The 11,948-nt window shown below is 41.8% G+C and overlaps 1 protein-coding gene across 3 annotated transcripts in view; it reads right to left on the bottom strand.

Annotated features, from left to right (window-relative positions):
• Positions 1-530: 530 nt before the first annotated feature.
• HSF2BP (heat shock transcription factor 2 binding protein) overlaps positions 531-11,948 on the bottom strand; it is a 31,264-nt gene continuing 19,846 nt past the window's right edge. Inside the window, exons 7-10 of one of the 3 annotated variants that reach the window (XR_010606725.1) lie at positions 9,649-9,752; positions 6,342-6,485; positions 6,149-6,245; positions 1,140-1,225 (exon numbers count right to left, since the gene is read on the bottom strand). Coding sequence is in view for 1 of the 3 variants with exons in the window: in XM_065641438.1 (XP_065497510.1) it covers positions 1,017-1,225; positions 9,649-9,752 (313 nt within the window). In the remaining 2 variants the exon portion in view is untranslated. Of the gene's footprint in view, positions 1,226-6,148; positions 6,246-6,341; positions 6,486-9,648; positions 9,753-11,948 lie in introns of all 3 variants that reach the window. The other 2 variants (XR_010606726.1, XM_065641438.1) reach the window with 2 other exon arrangements.

Raw genomic sequence — 11,948 nt, 5'->3', positions numbered from 1 at the left:
GTTTTCTACACATTTGAAGTCCACATTGCATTTTGTTGATACATTGGGTTCACAGCTGAGGTACCACAACTTTAGTATGGAGGAAATGCTACCACAGCATTGCATTTCTCATTTGCTATTCCCCTGAACAGCATCACCTAACCACCGTGTTTCTGCCGTCACAGAAATGGATGCTACTTCTTTCTAAAAACAATGTGTAAGTTATACCAATACAAAGCAAACAAATGTTTGTATTTACCACTGAGGTAAGCAAGCTGTACAGAGGAGCTCTGACAAACACCAGAGCTGTGAGGGAATGCAATGCTGCTCACGACAGAAGCAGCAGTTCATTTTAGCCTCTTCAGCGCACAACCAGGTAACACGGGCAACAGTCATTCATCTCTTTTTTTCAGGGCTTTTGAAAACACAATGGCTCAGTTGCTAGTACGGCTGGCAGCCACAGACTGGGTCGTCTTGCAGTTCGAGTGAATCTGAATGCGAATTTAGAAAGCAGAATCCATTACATGCTACAGAATTCAAGTTTTCTTTTATTAGAATAGAGGAAGAGAGGTGAGAAATAACAACAATAAAACTGGAACTTGGGATGCATTCTAACATGGAAGAGTTATGAAAAGCAACAAAGTTTTCCTCATAGTACAGTAACTCTTCAGGATGGACCAAAAGGATTATGTATGACTGCAATAAACTATATATTATCAATGACTGACATTGCTACTTTACTCCATATGGATAAACAGACAACATAACCTGGATCGTTTTTGAAACCCATTATCAACAAAATCCTACTCAAAGAAATCAAGTCTGTCCCATCTCTACCAGATCACCTAAGATTATATTTGAGCAGCTAAAACCCAACATGTTTTCCAAAGTATTATTTCAGTTGGGTTACCTAATTTCCAAAAAGGATTTTGTCAGAGCAACTTAGGCAGAGGTTTTTTCAGTCAAGCCCATCTCCAACAACTCTTTCAGCATAAAAATATAGGAAAGACGTAAGCAGCTGGTGTCACAGAGCTCTTCTATGCTTCATACTCAAGTATTTTAAGATCTTCAAGTAGTTCTTTCGCAAGTGCTTGCAGATCTGCATTGCGGCTCTTTGACAGCGCAATGATACGCTGAAATGGCAAAGTGTCACGCATCTCGGAGGCTGACTTGGCTAATACTTCTGGCTCCAGAACCACAGACTGGAGGAGCCGCAGAGCATGAAGACAAACTTCTGTATCTGGGTCTAAAGGTGGGAGAGGAAAAAAATCCAGTGTTTACTAGAAGCGAGTCCAAAAAAGTAGAATTAAAGCTCTATAGTGCCGTTCCTTGGGACCCACAAGGCAGATGGGGAATAACTCCAGTTTCAATAATTCACAGCTGCCATTTGGTGCTGGCTGGCTCTAGAAGGAACCTGAAAACAACATCTTTGTCCTCCTCAGCAGCTTGTGCTCAGCAGTGTTGGGGAGGGAGGGATAACCAGGAACCTTTCTCTTGTTTTTCAAAATGTTGAAAATGCTATAAACGAGGGAATTTATCAACATGCATTTATCCAATCACTAGCCAAGATGTACTGTTGGACGCAAACCAATTTAAGAGCAGAACAAGCTACATGCCATGACAAACAGACCAACTAATCAAATCTGCAGTAAATCACCAGGCTTTTCGCTGATTTCTTTTTATACAAGCCTTCAGATTTCTTCAAAGCTCAATAAAATATTAACCTTTATAAAACTTTCTGGTAACCATGTGTCAACCTTCCAAGCGTTTAACTCAATCTACACAAAATTGAAATGGGTACTGAAGCTAAGCACTGCTGCTCAGGAATGCATCAGAGAAATGTAGCAAAGACCTTTCACTGACTTAAGCTACGAAGACATAGAATAACTGTACTGTTAAGAACACAGGATGCATTTTTAATTACTGACACATTAGGAGCATTGTATTTTAATCATTTACAACAGTCCATTTACATGTAGTTGTTTATAGCTTTATCAAAAGCATCCGGTAGAATGCTTTTTGCACTTCTCTGTTCTGCATTCTCCAAATGAAAATGTATAATATATTTTAATGGCTGAAGTAGTTATTTGTTCCACGTGCCATGTATTTGTTATGTACTTGTCAGCAGCATACCCAGTCTCCAGCAAGCTTTTGATAAAGTGTTGTGCAGAAGTGTTCAGAATAATTAATTCAGATCACTTTGCACACCACAGAGACCAAAATCTCCCTGAAGGAGCATAAATGCAGTGCAGCGATAAACCACACTGTACTGAGTTTGAAGGAAGTGTTTGGTGGGCTGAGGCAAGTCATTTCCGTTCCTGGCTTATTTAATACCTAACACTGGTGACCTGAAAAAGGACTAAGGAGAATTATTTGTTAAAGCATAAGGGGAAATGCTGAAAGCACCCAGGGGAGAAAACAGAATGAGATGGACAGTGAAGATGACTATGGCTTTAAGCATGAAACTGATTGTCAAGACGGGAATTTTTAAGCAATTCCCACTAGCACATGGCTGAAGTATAATATTAAAGATTGTGACATCTGATCTATACTCACAAGTCAGGCACTATCTCCCTCTTCCCCCATTTTCCATCATAAATGAGATACATAGGTCTTTTCTACCATACCTTCTTCCCTATTTACAGCGTAAACCTCTTAAGAAAGAAATTCTGCTTTCTCCTGGGAATCCAGCAGAGTGGGGTATAATCTGAAGACACAGGAATTGTCCAAAACCAAAGAATACCACACATTTTCTGATTTTCTGTGCAACAAGAATCTTAGCTGTTGAGCATGCTGGACAGCTTCAAAGTAGCATTTAAAAAAACCCTAGTGACTAGTGCTGCACACCCCACGGAAGTGGCCATACCCATCGCACAGCCACTCCTATTGCTGCCACCTGGGCTGAAGGCTCTGAGGAGTCTCCATCATCATCTCCAGCAGTACCCACAGGTGCCATTTTGAGTGATGAGCAGTTGTAATTCATGGAGAAATGCACTGCAGCTCAGCCTCACATACAGCAAGACTTTATGTCCCGTTTCTTGGACATCAATACGTCAGTGAAACCTTTTGAAAAAAAGTTGGGTGCAAGTTTTGGTTTCAAGATTTATTCTGACCTACTCAAAATATGACTAATAGCCTTGAATTCATCCTCCCGTTCCTTCCATTTTTGTCTTCAAGCCTGCCAGAGACTTTTTTAATTCCTATTTTTTTTTGCCAGGTGTAACATTCAAATTCTGCACATATCACCTGCCCCCTTTATCTGTACTTGCTATTATTCTACATTAATTCACCAGAAGCAGCAGCAACAAACCACAGCCCAAATAGGTAAGAAGAAAGAAGCTTTTGGGAGTGAAATCTATGTAGTTCATTACAATCTTCTTCCGTGTGAGATTATTCCTCCATGAAATAAAGCCATTAATACTTTTAATGGCTTGCAGTACTACTGAGAAGCTTCATATATGTAAGATGTTCTAAATCCCTGGATAAAAAGTGCTTTGTTATTAATACTGTTACAGGCACCTATGTTACTATTATCTGCAAGCATTTAAAGGCTGTAGAAAGTGAGGAATTGATCAGGGAAAAAGTGTTAGCAGGGGAGCTAACAAAATTAGGATCTGTAGGAGATCAGGAAATGATTTCCAGCTTGACGAGCAAGAACATTTTCCAGTAAGAGCAAAGAGGTTCTAGGAAGAATCTCCAGCAGCAGCCAGGGAAGCTCAGCAGCTTGAGTCACTCAGATGAAGAACAGATTAGGCACTCGGGCACACAGCGAAGGAAGGAAATGATCCTGCACCAGAAGACGACTTAATACGCATTTAGCCTCTGATTGCCATCGTTTTGCATGTATTTTGAGATGCTTCGAGTTAAATAAATACATTATGCCTTAAAATATACTCCCTTAGGATTACATGCGGTTTTGAGAATACTACTTATTATGGATAATCATGTTTTCTAAGAGGATTTTAAAAAAATACCCTAGATGTCTTTCTCTTGTCTCTCCAATATCATTAGGGATTTTGTTTCTAAAAACCCTGTCCAAAGAATACTCAGAAGAAATGTAAGGAATCTTCATTATTCAGCATTATATTTATTTCAATAGCTTCCAGATTTAGTAATTTCTACGCTAGCTGAGTAACATCTTGTTTGTACAAGATCAAAAAAAATCCATTAGCTGTAATCAAATCACTGCATCACATCCTCCCAACAACTAGCACACACATCTCTTAACTAAAATTCCAAAACTACAATCGATTTCTGGGCAACAGGGGAAGAAATCAAGCTGCTTGCCTCAGCCAGGGATCACAAGTGCAGCGTAAGCCTACCATCATCATAAAATGCTGATGCAATTTTAACAAGGTGTTGAAACTGCTGGAGTTTGCTGACGTTCTGCTAGCTGCCAGCACTACCGTTTGATGTCACTGGCTTCCAGTCACCGACAAAAGCAACCGATAACGTGGACAGATCTTAGTCACATCTGTCATTAGCGCCGTGCTCTCAGATGAACTGTTCCCTACAGCAGGGTTTAAAGTAATTGCGTTACATCAATGCTAAACAGCTTATCTACAATTGGGTCTGAGTTGAGTGAACTCAATTTACACGTGCCCACACCATTATCTGGCCACCTGAACGCAAGACTTATTACCAGCAAGCTGTTTACAGCTATGCCTGTGCACAAAATCAGTATTTCAAAAGCTTCCCACTACTGTCGTAAATGTCATTCGATTCAATTACCGTCTGACTACAGCGTGAAGGGGCGTCCTGTCGCTCCTCCTATCTTTTTTATGAACCTGTCAGACTATCTACATTCACAGCATGTCTGACAGAGAGAGCCAGGGCCACAGCTTGCCCCATGTAAAATCTCTTTGCATTGCCACTGCTGGCAGAGCTGAGTCAGTATCTGCGGCAGCAGAGAGTTCTCCGGACGTTTTTGTAATGCTGGTAGGTCTGAGGAGACAAGAAGTGTTGCAATAAAGGTGCTACGTGGGGAAGGAGCAGGGAGAACGCTGTGGCAGAAAAAAAGGCTGAGCTTTGCTGCTGCAGTTCCTGCAAACACAAATGCGCTTTCTCTCTGCAACGTATTTGCCCCAGCTCCTGTGTAACAGCTGGGTTTGCTTCAGTCTCCTCCCTGCCCAAGGTGGCTGCTCTCACATGGAGTTCAGCTAACCTGAACTCCTCGCTCTCCCACAGACACACGCCTGTCACACTTGTACCTGGGAAATCCTTGAGAGTGACTCCCAGGGCCCAGATCAAAGCAGCAATTCAGTCCCAATTTGCCTGACTGCCACTTAGGGGCTGCGAGTGACAAGGAGCTTGCACAGACACGGCTCTGCAGCTGGCAGATCTGTGGGTGAGCTGACAGATACATTGTCCAGCTCCCACCAATCCTAGCTTTGGCTTCCCAGGGTTCCCACAGGAGCGACTGGACAAGGCGAACAACCTAAGAACAAACCAACGCTTTACAGTGACAGATGCATTTACCAACACTGAGGTTTCTTGCGTATATTCACAAAAGGAGAAATACCGTGCCCAGCCCAGCTCCATCTGGGCAAGAATCATTTGCAGCAGCTGCCTGGAGTATGGAAAAGGGCAAGTGTTCAGTGATTCCTCCCTCGGCCACGTCCAGCCTCTCAGCTCACTGGGGTTCGGGGACTCTCTTCACCAGAGCTCACAGCTTAGCATTTAAGAAAATGGATGTGGTCTTAAAGGGCAAGAAGGGCAATCCTCTTTTTAAGACTCGTTTCATAGTCTGAAGAGTAAAACTGTTGCGCACTTGAAAGACCAGTAACTGAGGTTTTGATTTACAAACAAAAATTTGCTTTAATACAGACATCGGTTTATAAATAGGGGGGTTCTGTATGCCCAGCTGTTATTTAAAACATACTGCCATGCAAATAACCTGAATTTTCTCACAGCCATAACCAATTCAAACAGAAAAGCAAGGCATTAGAAATCTTCAGGGTTAGTCATGAAAAGCAAATATTGAAGGCTGCAGGCAGCATTAGCAAAATGAGAACGTGCTTCATACAAGCATTTATAACAGAGCCCGTCATTTGCAAAGAATTTGGATAAACAAGGCTAGATTTCCGTGTGGAACTGTAGTGGAGGAAACTGAAGGGCAAGAACTAAAATTAGTCATACTTTTCTTGTTGTCTTTTGTTTAATGAAGTACCTGGAGCAATTTCCCAGCTATGGATGAGAAATGTCACTGACACAGTCTCTCTGAATTCCACACTTTCTCATATATCCAAGGAGAGCAATTTTTTAAACTGCATTCAAAGAAAAGAAAAGTGGGGAAAACCAAAATAAAGATACAGGATAGTAAAAAACCAAAACAACAAACAAACCACAGAGCGTAAACTCACTTTCTCCAGCACCCTTTTGTTGGTAGATGCTCTGTATGATCAAAAATGAAAAACTTAGATCTAGTCTTTATTATTAATCGCTGAGCTGACTGCGTCTTCTTATTCTTCAAAAGATCCTTGGCAGAGAAAATTCCCAGTCTATCTCTTCGGGAATTACAGAAGGAAAGTCTTATTGCATCTATAGATATAAAACACTAGAAAAAAATACTGAGATATGTCAAGTGGATTTTCACCCAGAATTATATAACTTCTTTTTCTATTGCTGGGGACAGGGCTTCTTTAAATCTGAAAGTTATGCAAAACCCTTAGCCAAGAGATCAACACAGGGACAGCAGCTGATGGGAGAAAACTAAAGCTGCCTGAATTCTCCAAGACAGGAACAGCTGCTCTGCAAACAAACGGTGCACCACAAGAAGAGAACTCCACTGATCCCACAAGCTGCTCCATGGACAGAAATCTGAGTCAACGTTCACGTGTTTTATGCTGGCACCAGGCTGGGAAGGTATAGGCAGGCATAGCTGATACCTACGCAAGAGTACAGCAGCTACGTAAGCTATCTAAAGATTATGCTCTTCAGTGATCAGTGTTGCTTATTAAAGTGTGTCCATCTTTTAGGCAGTGTTTACAAAGGTAGAAAGAGACAGTCCACCTCATAGAGTGCTAAAACTAAAGAGATCTGCATTACCTTCAAAAAGTGTGTCAAACATTTGTTTTTCTCCTATTATCAGAACAGCCTCCAGCCAAAAGAGCTATTAAGAATTCTTGTAAGGGAGTGTGAAGTTATACAAGCTCATTCAATTCTTCCAAAGACAGTAGGACAGATGAACCCACTTTGCTGTTAACATTCTTACTCCACTAGAAATCTTTATTAGATTTTTTTTTCTTCCTTTCTCTTCCAATATGTGTTTTCAATGTCAAGGCATATTTCCATCTCTTCAAAAAGCCTGCTACACAACCTGAACCAAATCCCTCTTTGCCTCAGACACAACAAAGCAGAATAAAGAAAATCAAGTTAATGGTTTGCTCTCTTCCCTTAATGGGAAAGACATTCTTCTTCAGGGAATGAGAAAATCGGGCACAGACTGAGAATTCAGAGAAGGAATTTGAGGTATTTATCAGCTGCGTACAAGCCAGAGGGAGAAAAATGGCCTTGATATGTAGGCTTAGGTCACAGACACTTGCAAATTGACAATGGAAAAGCAAATTGGATGGTTCTCTGAAAATGAAAAAAAAAAGTCAGAGGATGATTTCTGGGGCCTCTCTTAGTGGGAATGCTGATAAAAGCTTACGGAATTGTGGAAAGCTGAATCATCTCATAAGCCTTAATCAAAACACTCTTTGAAGAAGCTTCCTGCAGGAAGGCGGCATATACAGGATACCCTGCCAGCAGAGCACAGGGCTCTCTTCTCTTGCACAGAAAACACTGTTAAGCTGAATCACGGCTGGCAGAAGCTGAAGATGCTGGGCACAGAAACAGGATAGGAGCAAGAGTGAGAGGAACTGACTGAATTTTGCAAGTTGGAACATTTAGAAATAGATTAAATGTAGAGAAAACCAGAGAGATGTCGTACAAAACAATGGGAACAAGATCAGGTCTTGGATCTGACCTTTCATCTGACATACAAACTAGTCAGCCCTCTCCCTCAACAGTGAGCAGACTTCCTCCAAAGTCAGAAATCTGAACCTGCAGATGTGGTTTATCTGAAAATCTTCCTCCTTAGCTGTAACTGGAGATCTTTTATTATCAAAAAGTGAAGGAATTAGCCATGCCTGTCCTTCCTTCTACAAGCCAGCCATACACAAATTAACACTTTTAAAATGCATAGTAGTCTTTCCATTTCTTACTTCCATTAGCAGCTGCAAATTAATAATAACTGTGCCACATTTCATCCTCTTACGTGAGCTAGGAGCCTTCTTCAAACAACAAACTGCATCAAACAACAAGCTTCTTTGTTTTATCGCAACATTTAGAAGGCCACATTTGGGAATTTTTGAGCTTTTTTTTTTTTCCTAGAACAACAGCTTATGTATATATTAGCCAAACATAAAGCAGAAGGAAAATCTGGACTGACTAAGCACAGGAAAACAAAGGACCACGTACTCAGAGTTCTGCAAGAATACAATTCTCAGACTATATAAAAAACCCTATAAAATTGCTTTTTTTCCAGTTTTACAAGGATTACTTAATTTTCTGAGATCTCAGAAAAGAGAGCCTATGACATTGCAAAACAGCAAATTATTTGGTGAAAAGCACGAGTACCTACACTTCCTGTAAAACAGTAGAGGGAACTGTGAACAGTACAAGTAGCTTCCAGTTTACCAGCTCAAATCAAAGCTTTTCCAAAACTTCCATATCAAATTAATTCCTTGAAAAAGCAGAGGCAACCTCTCTCACTTCAGCTGCTGTTAGTATTTACTGGTTGTATTTCAGTAGGGTTTTGCATAGCAGCAGAGAGCCATGATGACTAACCTCTCCAGCCCTATAAACTGCACACCAACATCTCCTCACAGATGAGCCACAAAAACTTGAGAAAGCCAAGACAGAGCAACTCTAGGAGCAGTTCAAAGGCAGGAGAGTGTCATGGCTCTGTCCTTACCACTGTCCTCAGCGTCCCTTACGAGCTGTGCACACAGCTGCCAGCCAAGTCCAACACACACTGGCAACGTCAATCTCTGCTGGCTCCTACGCAGGGATTTGAAGCCTCTGAAAGAGCAGAGCCTTGATGTCACTCATGTACCTGACAGTGGCAACAGAAACCCTTGACGTCCTTGAAGTCCTGCACCCGCCAAAGGCAAAGCTGGGAATAGTACTCAAGCCTTGCAAGCCCAAATCCTATTAGAGCACAAGGCCTCTCTTCAGCTGCAGAAGGGGTCACTTTTGTCACCAGTGAGTGTAGTAACAGAGGTTGGTTTATTTCCCCAAAAGGTGTTAGAACACAGTTACATTTTCTTTTGTTAAATGGTAGCAACCTGATACGTAGTGTGCCCTCGGGGTTTATTTTCAAGTCGGTATGTGAAAATACAAGTGTCTTTTTAAAATCCACTTTACCAAATTTCTCCATTCCTTATTTTTAATTCTACCATCCCTAAATTTTATAGTCATGGAATATTGCATACAGTATCAAAATTGTTGTGAGAAATGCACATCATCTCCCCCTAGCTATTTGCCCTTTTTGTTCACTTTTAATCTGACAAAAGCTATACATAACCAGGTTACAGATATACATTTCTGTTCTGTTAATTGTAACACCTATTGCCAATCTACAAACCCCAAGTCACAATTTACAAGGTTCTTAGAGCAACTTACCATTCAATAGCCACCAAAGCAAAGGAATAAAACCTGGACTTTCACTGATGTACTTTAAGCCTTTCAAGTTGATACTCACGTTGTACAGTGACATTAGCATTAGCCTAGAATTGAAAGAAAAAAAGATGTGATGCCTTTGATTTCTTTGCATGTTTTGGCATCTTTCGCTATTTATGCCAAGCATGTACTGATGCAGAAGCCTATTCTAATAATTTATATTTTGATAAAAGAGAAAAGTCTCAAATTATATATAAGCAACATTGCGCAAAACCTTGCCTTGACTGTTCAATCATGTATTTCAAACACACGGAAAAACATCCCACGCGGAAGTGAGAAAGTTTCGTCAAACTCCACGAGATCTATTAGGTGAAATGTGCAGAACTAGGACTTGGCTTTCGTCGTGACAATCCCCACTGGGCAGATGACCATCTCATATCAGCTGTTTGCCCTGGCAAATAAAAGGCCCAGTAGGAAACACAGAAAGCAAGTCTATATACAGAGTACTAGAAACAACGTCAAAGGAAGCCTCTACAACACCTGCCTTCCTGTGCACTGACCCTCCACTCAGCTGAAACATAGGCATGTTGCTTATGCCATCCTCTCTCAAGCATCAAGAGGGACCAGAGGAGGGTCACAAAACTGATCAGAGGGCTGAAACACCTCTCCTGTGAGGAAAGGCTGAGAGAGTTGGGGTTGTTCAGCCTGGAGAACAGAAGGCTCCAGGGAAACCTTATTGGGGCCTTTCAGTACTTAAAAGGGGCCTATGACACGGACGAGGACAGACTTTATAGCAGGGCCTGTTGCAACAGGACAAGAGTAATGGTTCTAAACTAGAAGAGAGGAAATTCAGGCCAGACATGAGGAAGAAATTTTTTACAATGATGATGGTGAAAAACTGGCCCAGGTTGCCCAGAGAGCTGGTAGATGCCCCATCCCTGGAGACATTCCAGGCCAGGCTGGACGGGGCTCTGAGCAACCTGATCTAGTTGAAGATGTCCCTGCTCATGGCAGGGGGTTGGACTAGATGACCTCTGAAGGTCCCTTCCAACCCAAACTATTCTGTGATTCTACGGTCCTCCTCCTCCTCCTGCAAACACGAACAGATGCAGTATTTAGCCAGCACACAGCAAACACCAATGCAGATTCTCTCAGCTGGCAGGGGAAGTTACTACGCCTACAGAAGCACTTGGAAGAAGTGGATGGGCCTGAAGGAGGGAAAAGGAAGACATTAGTAGTCCCAGGTCAGCTTAGCACACTCCCTCCTAAGGTAGACTCATCCCTTCCACTGTGGGTGCAAGGCAGAGAAGCAGCTCGCTCTGCCTCCCCTCCAGCCCCTTGCAGTCAGGCAGGGCCACACCATCTGGGCCACTGAGTGAGACTCTGCTGTGACAAAAACAACTGCTTGTCTTTTATTATGTCATCATGGACCTCCCTATTTACTTTGCCTTCAGGAATCCAGACTATGTTCAATGTACATGCGGATTTTTTTTTTAAGTCAATAACAATGGAATTCAATTTGGCTGTAAACTGTGCTCTTGTCTTAGCATGGACCAAACCCAGGATAACACAGGCCAAATGGTACTTTCACCTGCACCCCTTCAAAACTGTTTCCAAATAACATCCCTCCCCCCACCTTTTTTTTTAGAAGGTAATTTGTTTTGCTCTTTTATTATGGCCATTGATGTTGAAGGACAGAACCCATAACCTGACTTCTAGGTAACAGAGAAGGTCTGTGGCCTGGCAACTAGAAAATATTTCCTTAATTGAGCAATTTAAAAAAACCTAAAATGACATCTCTGACAAACCAAAACTGTTGCTTGCACATCAATGTGTAAACAACAAAAAAATACACATAGTAAGTATATGTTAATTTCAGCCACATTTTCAACAGCTTCCGAACCCAGGATTTCCTAATTTATCAGCCTCTCAAAACAGGAAGTTCATTAGTCATTTTGAGGCTGCATAAATCACAGATTTTAAATTAAACCGAAGTCTCAACTTCTCCACAGAGAGAAAACCAGGTAGGCTGGAGAAGGCTCTGCATTTTAAAAGGACCACTCGAGCCTGCTGATCCCACTGGCTTCTCCCACAGTGGCTCATGCTGAAGTCACTGCAAACATGAAAAGTTTCAGTACGATCAGTAACTTGCAAAATCTGAAGGGGGTTTGGCTACTGATACCCCCTCAGCCTTAGCTATGACAGAGCTGAGGTAATTCTGTAAGGTACAGGAAACTGCATGCAGAAATGGCAGCTCTGCCTCTTTGGGCTCCAAAAAAGAGCCATACTCTGGAGTCAAAAGT

The sequence above is a fragment of the Caloenas nicobarica genome, chromosome 1 (assembly GCF_036013445.1).
Source record: "Caloenas nicobarica isolate bCalNic1 chromosome 1, bCalNic1.hap1, whole genome shotgun sequence".
NCBI classification, from domain to species: Eukaryota; Metazoa; Chordata; class Aves; order Columbiformes; family Columbidae; genus Caloenas; species Caloenas nicobarica.
The sequence above is the reverse complement of the archived record's forward strand: the minus strand, read 5'-3'. Positions and strand labels throughout refer to the sequence as shown.